At 40.4% G+C, this 24,012-nt stretch overlaps 1 protein-coding gene across 1 annotated transcript in view; it reads right to left on the reverse strand.

Annotated features, from left to right (window-relative positions):
• Positions 1 to 2,581: 2,581 nt before the first annotated feature.
• The window catches only part of PIGN (phosphatidylinositol glycan anchor biosynthesis class N), a 110,037-nt gene continuing 88,606 nt past the window's right edge, over positions 2,582 to 24,012 (reverse strand). The window contains exons 22-29 of the mRNA XM_049823972.1: positions 21,988 to 22,090; positions 19,748 to 19,834; positions 17,012 to 17,067; positions 16,450 to 16,525; positions 15,071 to 15,144; positions 12,140 to 12,182; positions 10,361 to 10,413; positions 2,582 to 2,957 (exon numbers count right to left, since the gene is read on the reverse strand). Coding sequence (XP_049679929.1) covers positions 2,834 to 2,957; positions 10,361 to 10,413; positions 12,140 to 12,182; positions 15,071 to 15,144; positions 16,450 to 16,525; positions 17,012 to 17,067; positions 19,748 to 19,834; positions 21,988 to 22,090 — 616 coding nt within the window. The 3' untranslated portion in view covers positions 2,582 to 2,833. The remainder of the gene's footprint in view (positions 2,958 to 10,360; positions 10,414 to 12,139; positions 12,183 to 15,070; positions 15,145 to 16,449; positions 16,526 to 17,011; positions 17,068 to 19,747; positions 19,835 to 21,987; positions 22,091 to 24,012) is intronic.

Below are 24,012 nucleotides of genomic sequence, written 5' to 3' on the forward strand. Positions count from 1 at the left end.
AGCACTGGTGAAAAAAATCATGCGCGCGTTGCAAATGTTCTCCCATGCTCATCATCCCCCTTCCGCTCTTACAAGAATGGATGTAAAAAACAAAACCTGCTTTGAGGAAAGAGGCACTACGGAAGCCATGAGCAGAAAGAGCAATCGATGCAGGTTATACTTTGGACAGCCGTTTCCACTTCCCCGCGTACCAGAGTATATGGATTACTCCTGCTGCCATAGATGAGCAGTACCAGACACAGTGGGATGAGACGCTGTTTTATTACCAGCCCCCTGTGGTAAGAAAAGACATCAGGCTTGAGCTCCTGTGCGTTTTCCTGGGGAGCCTGCAGCACCAGACAGTACGTACCTCTGGTGTTTTCACTTAGTAGGCAGGACATCCGCTTGGCCTTGTCATAGATAACAAGCAGTTTTGAGATGCTTGCAGATGTGCCTTCAGGGTAGCAGCCCGGTGGGTCCCACGTTCCTACTTTTTCAGTCAGTTCCTTCAAATCACACCAATGCCAGCTGCAGCTGCTCCCATCAGTGAATTTGCTCTACAAACAGTAGTTTTGCAAAGAAATCGCTCCAGCAATGGAGGCTGGGATGCTCAATAGTACCGCTGCCTATAGCTGTGTGTACTGAAACGGCAGCGCTGTAGACAGCAGTCTCAATACATCAGTTAAGTCGCACAAAGCCGTTGATACAGTACGCCGCAATGATACAATACACTGTAGGTACTTATAGATACGTGTAGACTGGGGCTGAGGTGGGGATAGCTCTCCAATGCAGAGACTCACTGGATCTAAGGAGAACAAGTGTGGCAGATTCCCATACCCGCACAGAGTTTTTGCTGTAGCGGCAACTTTCCCCCTGCTCACGGTTGCTCCTTGCCTTGGCTGTACGGTACAACTAGCAACAGTGGGCACATGCCCACCTTCCAGCGTGCAAGTCTGCAGGAATATTCTGTAACAAATGTGAAATATCTCCTGTGACTGAGGCCAGCTGTGCTACCAACATGCCCAGTAAGACCACCAGACCACTACCTAGTGGAAAAATGACTCCCTCTCCAGTGCTCAGACACTCTCAAGAGGCACTCCGAAGCTGCACAGATGACTGCAGGCCCACGATATGATTTTTTTTTAGCGCTCAACAAGCAGATGGAGGTTTGTGACTGGTTTCTCCCAGCCAAACTTCCTGCAGAGGGATGACTAGTTTCCAGAGCGTTAAACAGACATGTGACCATGGCCAAATGCCAGATGGCTGGAAAAAGTGTTGGAGCAGCCCTCATGACGAATGTCTAGCCTTGGCTGCCAGCATCACGTACCATATGTATCAGCTCCCAGATAGGAAGGTCTGGCTGCAAGTTGGGAGTGTGACACAGGGAAATTACATTGTACAATTTTTAGTGATGCCACCATACAGTGGGGCAGAAAGAAAAAATTTTTTTCTTTCACTCGCTTCCTTTACTGTGCAAAGGGATCTGCTTATTGATGGTGTAGATGGAAAAAGCTGTTTCAAAGGCAGGACACCTGGCTCTGTGCAGGGCTCCTGATGAGCAGGAAATACAATTTTTTCTTCAGGAGATACAATTTTTGTGTAATTCTTGCAAGAGATGACCTCAGGGAAAGATGAACCATTGAGGTGTATGTGGGTTCCGTAGTTTGTGCTACTTAACTGTGGGCTAGTGGTAGGGAAGCTGATGCTTGCTGTTGGAGGGCCACAAAGTTACAAGTCTATCTCAAAGCCTCATGCAATGGATTTACACTTACTGGGTCCCCAGGAGCACCCACAACAGCAGAGCCTCTAAGCACCCTCACTCTTTGCTCTCACTTGTAATCAGCGTACAACCAGGGGATTTGTGTCTGAGTTTGGTTCATGGCACACCCGTTACCCAGGCTGGTGCTTGTGATCAGGAACGGAACACAAGTAGAAAGGAAAACAAGGAAACAAAGGAAAAAAGCCTCTGTGTGGCATCTTTCTATGCAAACCACCAACTCCGTCTACAGTTTCATGACTTCTTTATGCTGATCTAACTCTGGGCTGCCACTGAAACAATCAGCCCTGACCTTCCTGCCCATCCCATCACAAGCTGGACCAGGGAACCTGTCTGAATGCTATTTTACAATTCTTTAATCAGGTTCCTTTTCACTTGGATCAATTACTTGAGCTGGCATACTGCACAGCCAACCCAAGCACAGGAGTTAGCAGGAGAGCACGGTCAGTGGCAGCAATTCGCACCGAGGTTAGCTAAAAGCTGTTGTCTTACAGCAACAGCCTCACAGCGTACCAGTCTTAACCTGCCTCAACATATTCTCACATGCACATTGACACAGCTTGCAGAAAGCACAGCCAGTTTCAGAGATATTCAAATGCATATGCCACATCGGCTACATACAAACCAGTGATCTGCCCAGACTGATTTCATTTATGCTTTAGTCTGCGAGATGCTTATGCGAGACATGAAATGAAGCAAGGACTTTGCAGGCTCCTCAAGAGAGTAAGCACGTGTGAGACAAACAGCTGGCAGACAAGTTATAACAACCAAAAACCCTCTAAAAGACGGTTGCCTGTTTTTTTTTTTTAAAAGAATTTTCTTGTTTTTATTTTCAGGAAATACATACACTTGGAGAATAAAGCTGAGGCTTTTTTAGCCCCACTGATGGCTAAATGGCAATCTCCAAAGGCAAATTTCAATCATGGGACAGCATTTAATGTGTATCAAGAGAGCACTCTGATCCTTGGATGGGATTTTGGCACTCTAGTCCTTTAACTTATATTTACATTCCAGAGGTGGAGGTTGGTCCACAGGAAGCCTGAGGATGGGAACAAGGCAGACACATTTATCACTTTGTCACGTGGAATGGTGCTTAGTCCTTCTGGGAAGTTCAAGTCTCTGTGTAGTTAGCAGCTGGGCCAGTCCATTCATCAGCATCATAAATATGGTCAATGACATCACCAGCACATAGTGGCTAATGCTGTAAGGAGGAGACAGATAAAAGAAGTGAGAGAAAAAATACAAATTTGAAGAGTAAAAAAACCCCTGAAAAACAACCCTCTGAATATTTTTTTTCTTTTTAACTAGGCCTAATTATTGACCTAGTATGTCATTTTATATATGCTGCTCCTAGAAGACAACTATTATAGCAGCACTATCATGTAAAAACCAAAGTCTGTGACAAAATAAAATGGTGGGAACACCAGAAAGCACAACTGAGGTACTGGGTGTGTTTTTCATTCAAGTGGGCAATTCGGCATATGTGACTGAAGCCATATCAAAACTTCCATTTGCTGTGAACTGGTAACACAGAACCTAGGGAGAACTTGCCATCAGGTAGATATTCCTTAGTAGTAAGACAACTCAGATATTTACGTCAGCTGAAGTGCAATTTTCTAGAGAAAACACTATTCCAGTGATGAGCAGCTTTAAGAAAAAAAATCCCGCTAATTTTCCAAACAACATTTCTAAAAATTGTGGAATTCTCTGCTGTGTTAACACATGGTTTCAAAAAGATTAAACAAATGAGTTCAAGAGTGGCTAATAAGCACAATATGAAGATGCAGCTTCTGGGTTAGGAAGTCCTTAAGTCACTGACGATTAAAAGAATAACAAGCAGAGAGCTTGTTCTCCACTTGCTCAAATTCCGGTACCTGATCTTCACTAGTGTTACAGATGGGCTATTTAGGGTCAGACTGAGATTTGACCTAGGATATTCAGCATCCTGTGTTTACTGTCTGAATCAAGCTTCTGTTAATGTAAACCACTAGCCATTAAGAAATTAGAATTTTTGCAAATCCAGTGACATTTCAGGCTAGAGTTGCAGATGAAGCACTGCTGCACCCATGTCCATCATGCATCCGGTGCAGCTGTTTTTTTTTTCTGGGACTGCTGAAGATCCTGGCATTCTGACATGAGAACTACCCATACCTCCTGATGCACCCATACCCACTATTTCAAAGCAGGTGGCTCTTCAGGAAGAGTAGGGTAACTTCAGATTCGATGAAGTCTGAGTTTAGTCACGAAAAAGGATTGCAAGGAGCACTTGCCAGTTTAATGACCTGGAATTTCTGCCAGAGGACTCATTCAGTTTGAGAGTTTAGCCACAGAAGAGCAGTAAAGCTCATAATGCCGATGTTATCAATCCTCACGACCCCGAGACCGACAACCCTGGCGCTAGCCTAGTGCAATTTAGCTCTGTGAAGTGGAGAAGCACCAGCTCTAAACAAAGCTGGGCCACTAACCAGTGGGAGAGAATCAAAGCAATCCAGAAAGTTCGCTAATGAGCGGGAGCTCTTCCACAGCCAGTATACCAGCAACCAAAGGAGCCAAGGTCTGACCAAGTGGATGGAGAACACTGAAAGGGACTTGACTCATGCTACAAGATTATTTTTTTTTCAGCCAAGTCTGAATAAATCTTCTCACAAATACCTTGCTCAAAATACATAGTTTTAAGAAATCAATTACAAAAATCCACCAGCCTAAATGGGCCCAGACCTCAACAAGCGTAATCCATGCCAACAGCCTGTGGCTTGCACCCGTGTAAACTCCCACCTGTCCGCAGCACAACTTAAAATATTCAGTAATGTGAACAACTCAAGATTTAAAATATCAGACAGGAACCATCTTTTTCCTATAAGCATCTCCCCTCTCCAGCCTTAGCTAAGCAGAGCAGCACGCCTGTGAGAGCCATACTGCTGCCCTGTTTCTGTGGGAAAGGTGTAAGAAGACACAGGGAGAGCATGAAGTCAGGCACAAAGCCTACTTTCACCTGATCAGCGCGCTTCAGGCGTCGTAGTTGACAGCACATTTACAATAACAAAGATAACACAACTCCCTCAAGAACTGCCCTCGGAAGTCCAGCTGGGTGCGTTAAAGGTTCAGTTCTCCATGGGAAAGGACATCGTGCCAACTGAAAGTCAAACTCTGCTTGCAGTTATCCTCATGGCGTAATGTGCCCTTGGGGACTGTCCAAGCACCACAGGTACAGAAGTTTGCGTGGCTCTTAAGGGAACAGCCACTCTAGTAAATAGCTGGATGGCTTAACGTCTCATGCATTACTGGTAACACCTCAGCTTTCCTTCTCACCTGGCACCAGATCTGTAGTTTTTCATGTAAGTAGCAACACCACTTTCCTGCTAGCTTTCAAAGAAAGCTTGAATGAGAAATCTGAAAAATCGGAACCAAATGAAGACCCTGCCTTTATTCCTGCAGACACCCTGAGACAGTCACCAGAGGATCAGTGACTTGCTGCCATCAGCATGGTCCTTACACAGGCATCTGAGTTCCTGTCCACCCCAAATGGAGCTTTTCCAGATGTGGGTGCTAATCAGTGATTTGGGGGGGGGGGGGGGGGGGGGGCGTACAGAGGGGCTTTCTCAAAGGAAAAAAATCTCCAAAACCTGCTTGGCTACCTGTCAGTTGAGGGACTGGGTTCTCCATATTTTTGTACAGAAAAGAGTGCTGCATACACTTCTCCCTTGCTATGCTGCAAAAGGCTGAATAGTTATGCTCCTTTATTAAAATATCAGATGTTCAGAGTAAAGAAATGTATATAAATATTATGCCATAGAGCACAATTAAAAACAGTTTCAGTCTACTTGTCACATAATTACAAACAGCCAGCATCTCTAGGGCTATCAGCAACTGGTACTGCAGTGCCTGCAGGCAGCTCTGCTTGGTAAATTAGTTCTCAGGCTGGGGTAATGCTGTAATTAAACAAACAAAGCAAGACTCTTACAGGTATATGCCACAACAGCAGTGGCAAAATCTTGATCCCTATACAAACCAGGGGTGCACCCTTGACTGGATCTGTAGTTACAGTGAAGCAGGTAATTCTCAAAAGAAGCTTCCTCCATCAGAAGTCAAACCTGAGCTAATAAGAAAAAGGAGTGAGATTCTAGGCTCCAGGCAAGTTAGATCCATGTGGAGGAAGCAGAGACATTAAACAGGTACAGAGAATAGCATAGTGGGGCACAGTGGGGCAATGCTTATAAAGGATGAGATGGGCAGGGACAGGTAATTTTAGAGAAGAGGTAGCTGATGTAGGGGATCACGGATGATCTAAGGTAAAGCAGCGCTGTTTAATGGAAATGTGAGTGCCCTATGTATGGATCAAGGTCAACAGGCAAAGCTGGTGCTAGGAAAATTTTTTATCAGGGAGGAAGACACCTGTTTCGGTGGCAAGGAACCAAAAGGAGAACATATGAGGTACTACCATCTCCTGGCTTTGTTTGTGACAGTGTACATCAGTGAGAAGTACTAATTAAAGACAAAATGAATCAAAGATCAGTAAAAAATGAGGGAGAGCAGCAGCAGGAATCGATCTTGCTCCAAAACATGGCTTTCTCCCAAGACAGGCTAATTCCTAAGATGGCTGACCTGATTAGAAGCTGGGAAGACAGTAAGATAGAGTAAGTTACCATAGCAATTAAAAAATAGAAATAAAACAAGTAAAGAAAAAACAACTCGTGCAAGGACTTCGAAGAGCACTCCCCAGAAGAGTTCGAGGACCTTATTTCTACACAACATGCTACTTCGAACTGTAGGATTGTTTCCAAGCACAGACTGAGACCCCAGATTTAGGTTATGAATTTTAAGTCTCCTGCATTTCCAGCCAGGATCCCATACCCTCTCTCCTCTGTTTTGCTCAAAACAAATCACATCACTCCTAGCTCCTGTTTTAGAAACTGTTGGTAAACGCTGTTTTCCTCCTAGTTATAAGACCTTTGTTTTTAATAGTCATACCTAGAAGCCCCAGCATCCCAAACCTGAAATCGATTCTATTATCCTAAAACCTAAAAACCAATCTCTTGTGCTTTATCTATGTCCCCTGAACTTTGAAACTGCAGAACAGTTAAGATTGTATCTTTATCTTCCAGCAACTGTTATAAAAAGAGGGAGTAGTACAGTATGCGTCTGTGTAAAACTATATAATACTGTCATACAAAGAAGCTTTAGGGTTTATCTTGACTATCTGAATATACAGCTATTTACAAATTGCATATACTGTATAGATATAGTAGGCTTTAAAGGTTATATCTTTCTATCTATAAAGATCTGTAGATAGAGATAGATAAACATTTTTTTAAGCCATAGAGAAATTATTTTAGTGACAAGGAAGCCGAAAAGCTAGCTATTCCATTTATCTGTTATTCAAAAAGAAAAGAATCTGTCAGAATACACTTCTCACGATCACGTACTGCACACTGATACCTCAAAAATACTAGGAAAATGGCATTATTATTTTTATGAAATGTAATGGTGTGTTCTTCTAGGGCATATGATGCAATTTAGGGTGACCTCAAGATATATAGGTAGAGGATAAGGTTAGCAGACCTCAGAAGCTTGCATAAGCCACTGCTATGAGTTCTGCATTCACTGCAAGATTATTATCCCGTTGTTAAAACAACGAAAAGCACTCTCTGAAAAACAAGTTCACATTGATTTTGGCACGACCATTAAGCAAAAGGGCTTTAAAACTTTCTAAGAAGCCATAAATATTTATGGTAATTGATAATTTACTGAGAGGAGGGAATCAATGGTGCGTTGATAATTTGCTGAATGTGGTAATACATGATGTATGTTGGATCTGTTGTTGCTCAGCATTTCATTAATGATGTGGAAGAGTGGGAAAAGTAGAAATCTCTTTACATTCAAAGACAATACTTAAGTGGCATGGTGAATTCAACTGGGAGAATAAAGACATCACATTGTTAAGGCAGGTATGAGGCATAGTAAAATGATGTGTAGTGTGGTTAAGGCATGGTAGAATGAGATGTAAAAGCCAGGAATTAGGGGTGAAATTTAAAAAAAGGAAATATGTTAGTTCAGTAAACAAACCCTACTTCCAAACAATGAGAGAGATCCAGTAGGAGACAAAACATCACCATAAAAAACCAGTGAAGGTTGTCTTTTTATTTAAAAGCAGCTCTTTACAGCTGTAACTTCTGAGCACTGGTATTGGAAAACCCAAGTATTTCCTAATAAGAGTTTCCTACTTAACTTGCACGTCCCTAGTAAGAGAGAGAACATACAACAGTTTTGAAGCGTGACAATTAGAAAATCCATAGAAAGCTATCACCACAAAAAAGAATGAGTATGGAAATGTAAGTCAGAAGCTTTGCAAATGCGGCACATATACCACTGGACTCTGATAGACTTTAGAGGAATGAATCCTCACTGGGCAATTAAATTGCTGCTTTTCCACCTATGATTTCAATGATGTGGTAACTAGTAATACAAAATGAACCCTGATAATTGTGCATGTACACACACACACACTTCCTATCTGTGCCACAAAAGAAAAAAGGAAAAAAAAATATTAAAAATGAGAGCAGCTGTCCCTAAGGGTGCTCCTATTCTTTGTTCCATGAAATCCTACACAGGTTTTGTTGAGGTACAAACAGGTGGGGGGCGGGGGGAAGAACAGTCATTTCCTTAACTGACTCAGCCTTCTTGGGAAAATTTTGGCAACACCTAAAATGTCAACTGAGATGGGATATTTTCAGACCTTGCTGTCAATGCAACAACAGACAACACTGCAATGGGAATGCCACAGAGCTGTCACTGCACTTGCAACAGGAGGACAGGAAAGAGTCATGTTAGTATCTCTCTCCCACTGGTTTTGGGAATTGCCCAAAACCCCATGAAGCTTATCTTCCCTTTCAGGAATAAACAAACAAAAAAAAATCTGCTGTTGCCTGCTAATTTTGCCAAGCTTGACGATCACACATTAGAAATCTGCTCAGAGGAAAAGGTTCAGGCGCCAAAATATTGCTCATGCTAGGTAAAAGAAAGACCATTTCAGCTCCGGGCCTATGGCTTCACCTCTTTTCTTACGCAACCTAGTAATTTTTATCTTATGTGCATACACACACATACATATAAAACATATATAAAAAGACTACAATCAAATAACATAGGTGGCAAAGTGAAGCACTCAAAAGTGAAGTAATGCCAAATTTAAGGCTGCCTGAGCATTATGCATTACCACATTAAAAATTAATCACAAATTTCTCTTTTGAAAGGACTTTTCAGTGCTTTCTTCAGTGCTCAAAACACACACACGGAGAGGCAGAATTATGGTTGTGCATAATGAGCTCCAATAAACTCTTCAGGATAAGGCAAACTTCCAGCTGAAATGGATCCAACAATCCATCACTGTTGTAAATCTCTACACTATGAAGACTGTATATCAGACAGGAAATTTTTGGGTACTTGTAACAATTTATATTTTTGCTTGCTAACTCCCAATTAGAAAGCTTCTCGCCCAGCAGAACAGAGCTTTTCTGAGGTCTTTAATATCCTTATTAATCTGCACAGGAATTCAAACCAAAGGATGAGGCCATCTGATTTACCATAAACTGACCACAGCAAGGAAGTGTGATGTTAAAGCATTGTCTCCTCTTTGATCTAACTGTATCTCCTCCCATTAGGAACCTCCAAGAGGTCGCTACAAGCACGAATGTGAACCTCCAAGGGAAACAAGCAGAATACGTGTACACATGTGTGTACACGCATGCATGTGCTGGAGGGAACGCTGGGGCTCAGCAAAGCACAGAGTAAATGTAGACTAAACAGAATATTAACAATGGGTCACTATTCAACTTCTGTTTAAATAACAGTGTCAAGTGACCAGATTGGCTGGATTATTAACACCACATTCCCTACTAAGCTTATTACAGCGTATTATCTATTTCTAGAACTCAGGGAAGGTAAATCTGAAATGTGTATTCCTTGTATTTGTTATTTCTGGACTATTCACAAATAAGACTTCAGAGTTAAAAATCTATACCACAATGTATGCTGTGGAGGCCAGTACAACTCATGATGCAAAACAAATTATCTCATTTTAGCTGCGATTTCTATGTTTAAATGCTACAGATTTACTTCTCCTGAACTAGGGGGAGGATAAATGCATGGGTCTTGGTAGCCACCAACATATTTGCACAAGGCTCATTAAGTCACAGGAGATTGTATATGGAGGCTTAACTAGATTCAAGACAATTAATAATTTTGATAAATTTCTATTTTAACAGCAATCACGACTAATTAAAATGCAAAACAGTAACTAATTTTTTTTTGCGTAATTACTGTTCTTTAGAAATCAAAGAAATCCTACTAACTGTATTTCTTGCCATGCTAGATTCATTACTTACTCCATGTTGCTCTGGCACAGATTTTAAGACACAAGCTTTAGCTTGGGATATGTATACATGTGTGCACATACGTGTGCACATATGTTTTAAGTACAGGGAACATCACTGAAGCATCTGATTAAGGAGAGTAATTGGAAAAAATTACAAGAGTTCTGAGTAGATAAACAACAATATTAACCTATGAACCTTTTAAAAATGCAATGAAGGCAAAAAAATACTGTACCTTGTTCCAATATCCAGCCAGCTTCCATAATCTTTAACCAAAAAGAAAAAATGCTAGGAAATAAAACAACTTTGATTAGTATATCAACATTGCACAATTTGAAACACAAAATTAGAAACCTTGTTTTCAGGCTGTTTACTCCAAGTTTCTAATTCTTCAAGTAGAACAAGGGCAAGACCTTTCCAGGAATGCTCATTTGGACCAATAGTCTAAGAGCCAGAAATAGATGTAGCATGGTATCAAACACAAATAGTTAAAGATGGACTAAGTTCTGTCAAGCTGGACTTACAAGAAACAGAAGATTACTAGCAGAGAACTTTTTCAATAAGAAAAGCCAAGCCACCTTATTGTTTCAAATAATGGGATCCCAAATAACACCTAGTGCCAAAGAGAAGGCTGCATATTGTTTTCATGGAATTACGCCACAAACTTCTTTAGGCAACTCTGGCAGTTCCCCACCTGTAAAATGGGAATAATGTCGGGAGAAGACAGCACTTGTCTATTAGTGAATCCCCCAGATACTATCTGGTGGCCACATTGATTCAAGACAAATCAGTTCTCTCTTCCCACCCCCCACCCCCCCCCCCCCCCCCAACTTTCTCATTTCTTGATATACACACAGCTTCTGCATATCAAACCTCTTTGGTAATATTTTGGTTTGTACACCAAGTACATGTTTGCTACTTGTTTTAAAATAGTTAAACCAAAATAGGAGAGTATGTAAGACCTTGATACACTGGGGCTTGCTACACACCAGTACATGCCTGCACTCTTCTTTTGGTTTAGTTAGACTGATTTTATTAATGAAATGCAATGACTGTGGGGTTTTTTGTATTTTAAACCTTTTCCTGTGGAAGTTATAAAAAAACCAGATTAGTCACACAGATTTATTTGAAACTACACAGAACTCTACCTTTTCCATTTGTCACTCTACAGACAAATTAGTCATTATTTGTTTTTTTTACTCACTGTTTTTCCTATCAGGTGAGATCCACAGATCACAATGTACAAGGAAATCACATCAGAAATGCTTACTCCAAAGGGATGAAACTAAAACAGCATATATGAAGTGAGAACACCAGCTCTACCTGCTGCTTTGAAAAGGTTTCTGTTTACCTTGTGATACCAAGTGGCACTGCTTGCTGGGTTGAAGACAGTTTGAGAGGGCAACAAAAATGTACTTTCAATCTGTAAAAATTATGTTGGGGTATTGTTCAGCTTTGGGTTGTTTTAGCTAGCTTGGTTTGTGGGTGCAAAGTTTCTGAAGATAGCATTTCCTAACAGCTTATTACAAAGGGCACAAAGTGTCTTTTTGGATGTTGCTGATGTCCTGGCTTCTGACAACTCTAACAGAGCTGGTGGGTAATGCCCTTCTCCTTATCCTCTCTTTTTCAAGGGAAGGTTGGGTGAGTAAGATTCAAAATTCCTGAAAAAATTAACTGAATTCTGCACACAGCTAAAACTGATATTCTTATTTAAATTCTTCCTAGGAATTTGATTGGAAAGCACATGAAAAACTCAGAATGATAACTTATTACTTCATTTTTGTCTCTTCTTATTATGAGAATATTGCTTTTTCAGAAGCATTAATTACATGAAATTCAAAGAGCAGTGATTGGAGGAGTTTTATCTCTAAATTATGCTAGGATTTCAATCCAATTCATTGCCCTAGTTACAAAAACTTTGAAGTCTGAAAGAAATTCAGATTTCTCTAGATGGAATTAGGAGAACCCTCTGCTTCTTGATCTTATTTGAAGAGAATGTGCAACAACAACTTACCAAAGCCATAATGTCTGAAATCACAAGAACAATGAGGAAAAGGCTGCAAAGGAGAAAAAGAAAAATAAAAGAACCAGACCATCAACCTTTATTTATGGCCACAGATATTACAAAGCTTATTAAAACCCCCATAAAGAAATTAAAATAAGATATGATTTCTTGCCTTTCAATCACTCAGATACATTTCAATGTATTAGAGAACAGTTAAAATACATGGCTAGGTCATCTGGCATTTGTAATCCCACCCTGCTTGAAGAAGACATTTCACATTAACAGTTTCAATTTTGCAACACGAGCCATTTTTTGGAGAACAAGAGCATCTTACAAACAGCACCTGCCCATGATGCAGGGAGCTCCTGTGCCAGTTAGGCCAAATAAAGATGATTTAGAAGCTTCAAGATGGGCTCAAGAGTGAGCAAAGCTGTTTGGCATAGGCAGACAGGTAGTGAGCTGGTGGGTCCTATCCTGACAACCACCCTGCTGGGTACAAAGCTGCTAAAGGAGGTGCTCGCCCCCCCTTCCAGATCTCTGGGTGCCCATAAGCTGCTCTGGGAACACCCAGCATTTTGGTGGCGTGCTCCCAACTCCATGGGCCTCTCTGTTAGGCGGCAGGTTACTTCTGGAAAGTAGGTTGCAGCCAGTAAAAGGAACCAGAAGGGCACACGCAGAGCTATTTTTTCACCTGTTAACCTAATCTTCTTTTCATTAAACTATGTAAATCCTAAATTACATGAAAGCAGTTGCTATAACCGGTTAAAACTAGTTTCTAAGTTAATGACACCGAAGCAATGTTGCAAGCAGCTGACCCATTAACAGAGAAGTCTTTAACTAGAATACATTTAATTTATCAGTACTACCATCATAAATCCATGAAGCTTTTTTTTGGAAAACGTCCTGCTGCAGTGTTGCACGAGTATGTACTGAGGGGACACCCATACCAATGAGTCCTGATGAGGAAGTTTCTGATACTGTCTACGTCAGCTATGCTTCATTAGTAAATAAGGATGCAACTAACCAACTGTATCTGATGCACTGAAAGGCTTCTTTCCACTTAGCTATGGCTCAGATAGGATGTTGCAATCTTGTAGTGCCTAGGAGGCACTCAGCTAGAGGGCTGTTTTCACAGGCAAGCTCCAAGAACATATTCTGACAGAACATTCCCCACAAACAGAAAAAGAAAAAAAATCTTTAATCTGTAAATGAGGAGTTTAGGAACAATTTGTCCAAATCACAAAAATCTACTTTTTGCCCTTCTGAACTGCAGGAAGCCTTTCACAACAGAAGGATAATGCTAATTTTAGGGCGTGTTTATACACTGCAAAGACAACATTGTCCCCTGTGATGGCTTAATTTATCTAGCAGGGGCAGCAAGAGCAATAAAGAGTGCAGCACAGTCTTCAGGACGCGCTGGCAATCAGAGCACAACCTCTCCAGGGATCCCGGGCATGTCTTGTGGTTTCTGCCTTGTTCCTAGGCTGATGCTGTGGCAGTATCGCTGCTATTGTTACCTGAGCACAGCTAAATGAAGCTGGCACAAATACCAGCCGGAGTTACAACCACAGCCTCATCAAGTGGCACAGACATATTCACGTCCCCTGGTTTTAGAAGTTGGTATCGTTTCCCCTCTCACACACTCAGATGCACATTCCATAAAAGCCTGCAATATCATCAGCGCTGCCAAGGCAAGCATTCACAAGTTAGGAAATGCTGACCTTTATGATGCCTGAGCATTAGAAATGGAAACTGCTAGCTCTTCTGAGCAACCCCAATTCCTGAATGCAGCCCTGCTCTTGTTATAAGCCTTAGTAAGGAGTACGAATACCCTTCCTTGGGGGTCTAGGAACAGCCCAAGTATGCTGCACACACAGCTAAGGCAAAGAAGATAAAAGGGATGGTGAGCCTTGTGCTGCCCTTTCAACAAGAAGTCAGATTTCGGGCTGCCCTGTCCGTTGTTAGTACTGGGTGGTGTACAAGGAGACAACAGGCAGGGCACAGGCAGGATGAAAACAAACAGAAAGGCAGAGAGCATCACACTGAGCCAGGGCAGCTTCCTCCTGCTCAGCTAAGCAATATGCAGGAGAGAGTCGCTGCTGTCCCGCTGCCACTGACAGCAAGACTTTTGGTCAACTCCACACAACATTCCACAGTGACAAACTCAAAATCGTGTGGCTGACAGGGACCTCCTCTATCTCAGCAGCATCCATAATCTCACATGATGAGCAGAGGATTCAGTCATGAGCACTGGGTCCACTGAAAAGGGTAGGGAGGGCTAACAGTTAAAAAAGGTAAAAATCTTGAGACGGTGAGAAGTGTGAGAGTATTTCAAGTCTGGATACAGGACTCTGCAAGGCTGGGCATCCGTCTCGCATTCTCTCTGAAAAGTCTTCAGAGATGGGGAAAGGACTGACAGCCATCTAGTCCTACTGCAAAAAATATGTAATATTGAACACACCTGAGAAGCACTGAACTGCAATGAAAGGGCATCCAGCAGGGTTTTGGGTTTTTTTAAATGCTGATTGTGGTGAGGTCAGTGCTACAAAGCTAGAAATCGGTTACATTATAAATGTGTATTCAAAAATACTATACTACAGACAGAGACGCAATAAAAAACAAAAATCAGACTTTAAATTCTGCTCATTTTTCTATATTATGGGGGAAAAGTGCTCCTTCTGTGTACTGTCAGCAAAGAATATTAAATATCTGATTGTTTCAGACAGGGCCAACACTTCCATTTATACTCATTTATCACTAAGAAAAGAAATCCTGAGCTTGCAAAAATCACTGAACAAAAACCCAAACCACAATAAACAAATAAAAGTAATAACATGATCTACTGCTTTTTTTAAATTTAGGTTGAGATTTGACAATTCTGAATTGTTGCAAAATAGATTTGAAACCCTCACTAATGCAGAAATATAGCACTTACTGTACCTCTTAGAAGACAGTTGCGTTGTGACTTGAACAGCTTCGAAAGCACATGATACCAGAACAAATGGGATTACAACCTGTTTAAAATACAAGCCACATTTTGGTTTATAGCCATATTTACAAAACAACCTGGCAGGTTGTGGAAACATTCTCCTGCTTTTGGAATTATTACAGAATGTGTATGTTACAAAAATAAAATATTGGCGAGAAAGGGTAGAAACTCATTTTGCAGGAAGCACATTTAGTAAATGAATAAAAAACCCCTTCCATGGTCATAGCTGAACTGCAGTGAAATAAGCCATGAGGCAATATGGAAAACTATAATTAAAACACATTAATGATCCTCACTCCATTTATCCATTTTAGCACTACTGATAAATACTTCAACAAGGCGAGAAGACAGAACTATTCAGTTCCAATATCTCATGTGACAGGCTGTAGAGCTCCAAGCGTAATAGGACAATCTCATCTCAAACACAAAAATATCTGAATATAGAATGTATTCACTAAGGCAAGGATCACACTGGCTCTCCAAAGTGAAGTCAAGCAAATGTAAACAGTTCAGTAAACTAAGAACAAAACAAACAAGCTAGAAACATGAATGTTGCCTTTTCCTCTTTCCAAAGTTGACTTGTAATCCTTAAGTTAGCAGTGTACGTACATGCATTGCTAAAACCTGTTCTCTGGCATTATTGAGCTATGTCCGGCAGTATAACACACGCTATAGCTGTAACTTAAGTCTGCTTTCTCTGGGACTGAAGCACCAGAAAGGCAGAGGCAGCAAATACTGCTTATTTTAGCAATAACCCATAAATACCATGTCTCCCCCTTCCCGTTTGCTTCTTTACCACTCTGGCAGATCCTTTACTCAAATATTAGAAAAGAGCTCCCACACCTTGCCTGCAAACAAGAAGTGCAATCCAATCTTTGCTAGACTATTAAAAATTGTAAGATATAATATTCATTGTAAAATCACAATCTAATCAGTAGGGCATTCAAAGCCTGTACTTAATGTAATGTAGATAGAGCTAATAAAATATTTATATCCTCAATGTTTCTGTAGATATTATGCTATAGGGAAAGCTTATCATTTTTTAAATAACTTAAGTCTTTTCAACATTTAAAATTTCCATTTTAATACAATAAACAGATCTAATGCAGTTAAATTATACTTCCATGCACTTCAGCTTTTCTCTTTTGGGAAACAGAATCCATCTCTAGAAACACTACGAAGGCTGAAAGCTTCACATATGCTTAAGAAGGCTAATGAAGCTCAAATACATATATACGTTTTTGTAAATTGCATAGTTACAAGCATGTACATGATAAGTTATTTATTAAACAGTTCTTTGAGAGAATTTCACTAAGGTAAGATTACTAACCTTCAGCACAAGCAAGCCTCCCATCATAAAGGGACTGAACACAGTCAAGAAACAATAGACAGAAGCAGGATCAAAACTAGAGAAACATGAAAACGATATTACAACATATCTTTGAAATGGCATTTTCCATTAAAAAAATAGAGCATTTAGTTACCCCTGTAACACACTGTATATATATACATTTTTAAACAAGGCTGCCAACTTTCTCGTCTCTTGCTCAAATATTAAAATAGCAGGGAGTGCCAACCTCACTCTTCTTTCTCCACAATTTTTCTCTGCTCATGTCTTTTGAGGCACCGTGCTGTTGGTGAGCAGCCGAGCTCTCTCTGCTCACGCTGCCAATAACTTCTAATGGAAATTGAGACAACCTCATAACCAACAAGCTCAGGCTCTTAGGGAACATGTTACAGAGAGCAGAAACAAAATATACTGTTATCATTATTCCACTGGCTATTGCTTTAATTCTGCTGCCCTGATTTTGCTAACCAAATTTATATTTAGTATGCCAACTGCAGGAAGAATTTTTTGTACCCTGTGTCTCAAATCAATGAATGAAATTTACCTGTTAACAGAAGCTATGTTTCCAGTGCCAAAAAAGGCTGTCACTATGAAGAAAACCTAGATTTATTTAAGGAAAATACACACAGAAATGGCTGCAGTAAAACAAACCCAGCATTTTCCCCCCTTCATTGCAATTTACTTTCACAATCCTATCATGAAACTACAAGAAGCTGACCCGCTATTACAGCTTTCCACTGCATTAAGAAATCCAAAGTATTGTCTAGCTCTACCCAAGATTTCACACATGACTGTGTCAATTTTAAAAGACAGGCACTGCCTGGGGAAGATTTTAGAGCCTGTCTTGAGGCTCCTGCCAGAAAGCTGCAGCTTGTTTTTTCTGGGTCCCTACCTAGCAAGACAGGAACATCCCTGGACCACAATCCCAGCTGTGCATTCAAACGCACATGCTTTTTCAGAATGTAATGACATATGCATGTGTACTGCACACCAGAAGAGATGGCTTTATTGAGGAATTGACTGTGGAAGAGGTAGTTGGCTATGAAACAAGATTAAAGGTTCCTATGCTATCCCTCCCATAGATTTGTTGTCTAAAGGTTATGCTGAGTCTATCATTGCAACTGGGACTCCCAGTTTTTTCCTTACTTGAGGGAAGGGATACTCTGGCAGTATCTATATAGCTGGAAGGTTTTTTTTATAAACTCTGCACTTTTCCTCTAGGTACACCGCTTGCTGCTACATGAGCCCATGAAAGATATTATTCTACCTCCTGAGCTCATTGGGGCCCATTATAGCTCACGTCTCTTCAGTCAAAGAATGGTTTTTAACTGCTTTTTTTGCATCAGGTAAAGGGTTAGTCGCTACGATTGGCTGCTGTTGCCAGAACTCCCTCTGGTCCTTCCACTCCTGTTGTAACTCCTGCACTGGATCGTTTAAGTCTCTGCACAAACAATTTGCTACCAACTGTTCAGCAGAATTGTTGGGATTCTGCATGCAATATTTTGGAAGGATTAGGTCAGCATAACTAAAGAAATTATGCTTCCCAAGGGTATCACATCGTTTCAAGTTTACTAACACAGCAGTCTAACAGCATAGCACAGTTCTGCCAGTTAAGATTTATAAGAACAACAGTTCTGCAATAAAACAAAAAAATACCAGTAGCACATAGGTCTAATCAAAATGCTAAGCATAAGCAATCCGAATCTTCTTCTGGAAGATCAGGCTATAAGGTCCCTCAGCACATGCTGACTTTTGGGCCCTATATAGGAACTTTGAGACAATCTTAAGATATACAGCTCACTGGGTCATAGTTGCAATGTGACTGCTCTAGTAGAAAAGGTTTGTCTTCTAATACCACTATTTCTAAACATTAAACAGCTTCTAAATTAAAGGCACAACATCTTTTGAGCAGGTGTGTATCATACCTGGTCTCTGCAAAGGAGACCTGCAAAGTGTGTATTTTTTCAGAAGCGGGACAAAATACATTCAGGTGTTTTAGATTAAGATGAGATTAAAGTAGTGCTTCATTCAAGTGTTAGATTAAAGAAGGTCTATGCTGGAGCTTTAAAAAATGCAATTGGATTGATTGATTTTTGTTTTGGCTAATTTTTAGCATCTGACAGCAGTGGCTTTACTAAAAGTTAGCTTATTTTTTGTTAAAATAGCAAAATAGCAAATGAAATTGATAAATTTACTGAAAGGTGTCTCAGTTGCTTTTCAGGTATACTCTAAAGCAAACACAAACATTCAACACCTAGCAAATTGTTTTGCCTCCTTCCTTAACATTGAACTGCCTTCTTAATGAGGTATCTGTCACACCTCCTCTGCTGCAGGTTCCCAATGTCCAACAGCGTTGTCCCAAATTCCAACAGCGTAGACTCTGTGACTGGGATCCACCCTCTCAGATTTGGTTATCCCACGAGTTATAAAGCCTGTTTTTGCAGGAACCAGTATTGAGACAATCCCCTCCCCAGCTCCAGCTATGATAACCCACCTGCACTAGAAACCCATAGCTTCTAGACCGGCTTATAATTTCTCTCTCACTTTCACACCCATCACCCTTGCTGCCAAATACCTCTCACTTAACTGCAGTCCCACAATGGAAGAGAAAAATGACTTTATCAACTCAACAGTATTTAAAAAAAAAGAAAAATCAGCAGCAGTTTCATTGCACGAATGCAAAATAACTGCTGTGGTAGTGAACAAACAGCACCTCCCTCCCAAGCCCATATAATTTCTAACAGGAGAAACCACGTGATATAAATAATTCTAGGCTAGATTCTGGGAACACGTTTCACTAAAAGTCTGCAGGAACTTTCCTTCTCATCTCATTTGCCTGGCCATGGCCAATGCCTGCCCCCTAACATTGCCTTCCTAACACACTGCCATATTCTAAAAATGAGAAAATGACAATAAGTTTAAAATCACCTTTTCTAAATGATTTGTGAAAGTTGAATGAGTTCCCTCCAGCCAAAATGTAATAAAACCAAACTGAAAACAGGACTCCTTAGAAGAAAGTTTACCTCAACTTGGTCATAAGAGACCAAACTTTTCAAGGTGGCCAAGGAGCCAGGTTCCAAACCAGTGCAGTTTGTACTGGATTTCTTAATACATTATCAAAAACCATAATGTACAAGACCATTGTCTTTTAAGCAACATCAGTTAAATCGTCTTCACTAGCTTTTGTTTCCAGAGCCTACCAGGCTACAAATTTTGACTGCAGGGCCTTTTGAAACAAACCCATCTTTTCCCTGGAATGCAGCAACCGGTGAAAGGATACAAAGAAGAAAGACCTGCGGATGTCATCTAGGTGGAGCTGTCGAAACTGAGTTATATCAGTCGCATAGGCGAAGTCGAAACCAGCAAGCTGGAAAGACAGCAGAAGAAATCAATACCAAGTATCAACTGATGTACTTTGATTGAACCACCATATTTTTACTGAAATGAATGAGAAATAAACCTACTTCCCTATCAGCTGTTTTTAGAGTAGCACTATGATGAGGACTGCAAACCTTTCCCGTATTTTCATTATACTTTAATGAATCTGCCAGAAAGATTGTACAAGTGAGATGATCAAATGAACAGTGGAGCTTCTGCTGTTATCTACACTAAAAATGAACTTCTGTGCCTTAGACTTATCATCTTTTTTCATCATAAATATTCCTCCTACACACACGCACTTCTACTGCTCACAGGAGGATGTGGATAAAGACCCACAGAAATAAAAGACCGCAATTATCCTCAGTTGACTTATGTTGTGAGTGAGAATACTAAAATATTCTCCATCTCCTTCAATCAGTTCTCAGCACAGTATCACCTGACCTGAAGAGAAATTGTCTTCATGGAGTTTAAGAGGTCAATGAACTCCTTTTCACTGGGGAAAAGAAAAAATTCAAGTAATAGACATTCAACACTGATAACATTTTAATTAAAAATAATCTCACATCATCAGAGAACTGAGCTGGATTCTCTAATACAAGATTTACTTTGTGGCATATATTAACAGGCATTCTAAAGATGATTTTTCTAATCTAAAAATGGGAAGCAGGGGTAAGCTTTATTGTTCATTTCATTTAAAACCAAAAGTCAAATGACATACAGGGAGTGACAACAGAAAACTTAATTACAGCTTACTTATGTTCTTTTCATTTGCATTAATAAAGTGTTCATCACTTTTAATACCGGTTTAATAGAATTTTATTTTAAAACGTACAGAACATCAGACCACCATCAGACAGGCAAGCATTACTGAGGTGCGCTGTTAGAAGATGCAAAAGGTAGAGTGGGTTCTAGAGCAGAAGAGAAAGTACATCCCACAGATTATTCTGCTGTGCTAGAAACCTCCGGATGCAATCATGGCCTCACGCCAAGTGTACATTTTTACATTCAGATTCCTTCGCTGTCACTTAAGATGCTACGGAACACGCTCACACAAAATATCGTAACTATACATAGCATAAATAAAAAGGAATTCCCATTTTTATTTCTGATATTCAGCCTTAAATTGGTAAAGCCTGTTCTTTCTCAAGTTTTAAAACTGCCTCCCTTGCAGGAGAACCACAAAACCACAGTATGTGTCAGGTCCGCGCTGGTGACTGCCCTGGCTCAGAATTCACCTCCTGGCACTTCTCCCTAATTATTAACTGTGAAAGGAAGGAAAGATGTGTACTGCCACTTGTCTTACAAGTGACTCTGGCCGCTCCCATGCATTTGCACCCAGGTTCTCTGTGACCTGCACCAAGGACGGCACATTTGGGAGAAGGGCGGGAGAGCTGTGCTGCACCCCTGCCTGGCTCTGAGCACCCAGACGACTCTGCAACCGGCACTTCAGATCTAACCGAATCAATGGCATAGCCACAGTGTGTTAAACCCTTGATGTAATCTAAAAGCTAAGTAGCAGTGCAGCAGCATCGGCTTTGAACATTGCTGACAATATACTAAATTTTAAGGTGAAAGAAGTTGCATTGATTACAAAACTCCCTCTCCAGGCAAATCCGAGAAGGTGCTAGTTCCAAGTTAGTCTCCAGCTCCTTGTCTGTCTAATCAGAAATAAAACTCCCTGAAGAAAGAGTGGAAGGACAAAGTCAAACTAAGATTTCTGGTATTTCCTATGGGTCATTTCAGAAATCAAATTATTTCTTTTCAGGCTCTCACCTATGAATGTGCCATCAGAATAAAAAAAAGTACAGTAACATTTAAAGAGTTACTGTACCTTATGTTGAATTAGCCCTATGCTTGACAAACAGAGCTTTGTAGCCTACAGAACATATCACTAAGTCAAACTGATTTCCAGCCTTCCTAGAAATGGCTCTGATATGGAGTATCTTCAGTAACATAAACTGTAAATCTTTCTTAGAAGGTCACATTCCTATTTCATAAAACAGCTCATACTGGCTTCCCAAAATTAAAGAAATGCAAAGTGTTGCTCTGTGAAAACCACTCAGAATATCTATTATATCCTCAAGGGAAGAAAAAGATAAAGCTGTTAATTAACCTGATATAACTATCCGGAGCTGTTACCTTTGGTTTGAGTGAAAGACCATAATGCTGCAGTGCTTCTTGCTCCATAGTTATCCACACAAACATCAAACCAGACAGCACCAGTGGAAACAGAGCTTCATACCTGAAGAGTAACATAATAATCTCAGTAAGTGCAGTCACTAACAACTATTTAACATCAAATACTGACATGTTTCGTTTCTTCTTTCTTCACACAAATGATATACCAAAGATCTAGTGGCATTCTCCTCCTTTTCTACCCATTTCTGAGCAGTACCCGAAGTTGGTTGAAGTGTAAAGCCATACAGTAATTAAATGTTAAAATAGGAGAAAGCGAGGCTGCTTTAGCTTCGTCGTGTTTTGCACCCATTTTCTCATTTGATGGCTGCCACAATATTGGATGAGTGCCCTTTGTGTCACGATTAATTTTAATAAAACTGGAATAAAATTAAAAAGAAATGGGAAAAAAAAGAATCACATCTGCTACCCATTTTTTGCAAAATGGAAAATTTTCTAATGAGAACTATTTGGAACTGAGGGGTTACAGTCCAATCTAGACAGCAACTAGAGATTGTGTCTCTTGAGGTCCTAATCACACAAACTCATTCTGGTCATCTCAGTCTAGTTCCAAGGAGAGACACGTGTATAGTAAAAAAAGCATTATATTTCACTGAAGTGAAATGTCCTTTTCTTTACTATATACCAATCCATCACAATAGCAGCGTCAAGTCATGCTCTAACCGAGGTCGCTAAGCTGTTCTAGCTACAACCCCAACCTCAGAAGATTACTTCTGGCTCCTATAGCACTCAAACATAGCAAACTATGAGTGTACTTATGTGAAGATTAAAACCCCCAGGTAACTTAGGGGTGTAGACTGTCATTGGATAATCCTAGTTTCTCCTTGCCCTCTACATCTCAGTTGCACTTCATGGTGCCTCTCAGATTTATTTTTTTTTTCTTGCAGGATAAAACTATAATACTGACACTGACCGTGACACTAATACTGACAAGATTGTAATTTTTTTCCTTTTTTTCCTCCTTAGACACATACTTATTTGTCTAAAAATAAGAATATCACTGCAGTTAATCTTGGCATTGTTTCTGTTGTGCCTCCCCACTAGTGTAGCTACAAAGCAGTTTCAAACTGGAACAAAAAAATTTGGTTAGACATTTCTGCTTTAATTATCAGAATGACAGGCAGTTAAACATGAAGACAATGGTTGGGTTGTCAGTAAGAAAGGTACCTACAATCCTCACAATGGTCTACACTTGCCTACAAATTGAATGTCTTCAACTGAGTTGGTGGTTGTATGTGACCATGCTCTTCAATACTTGCACTTAACTGCACCTAGAAAGGTGGTGTAATTAGCTGGGCAATGCACTGAGTTATCACTACATGACATAACAGAACACTGAGGAGAGAAACACTGGTTACTTTTGGCACCGAGTGCCTTGTTTTTGCTATGATTGGTTGTTTTGGGGGTTTGGTTTTTTTTGTTGTTTTTTTTTTTATAAAAAGAATTGTTCCAAAATTTGTTGGGCTATTTGAACATTGTAGGAAGACAGCAGAGAGCTGTCAGTGTTTAAGTGGTCTGGTGCAGGGCCAAAATACAAAGAGGGAGTTTACCAGCCTCAGAGAGAACAACATTCATGATTTATCCAGTAGCCAGGACAGGCTAAGAAGGTTGAGTGTAAGAGTGTGTGTGCAGACAGGAGTAAGATAGGATCAAAATCTTAACAGGGAAGTGGGAGGAAGGGGAGGCAGGAGATTAAAAAAGAGAGATGCTTCATCTAAAATGAGAGTATCCACAAGAGGCAGCTATTGCAAAATGTCTGCTGCAAGATATTTTATTCCACTTAATTTTCCAGTGTAATTAAATCCAGAGGATAAGTGGGAGGGAGGCAGAAAGAATGGTTCCTATACTCCCCATTAATTATGCTCTTAAGAGCTACCGAGTCTGGAAAAAAAGGCTTGGCTGACACAGTGTTTTCTTCATTTACAAGCTCTGCAGAGCTGTCTTTTATCAAAAAAGAAGCAAGCCCAA

The sequence above is a fragment of the Accipiter gentilis genome, chromosome 20 (genome assembly GCF_929443795.1).
Source record: "Accipiter gentilis chromosome 20, bAccGen1.1, whole genome shotgun sequence".
NCBI classification, from domain to species: Eukaryota; Metazoa; Chordata; class Aves; order Accipitriformes; family Accipitridae; genus Astur; species Astur gentilis.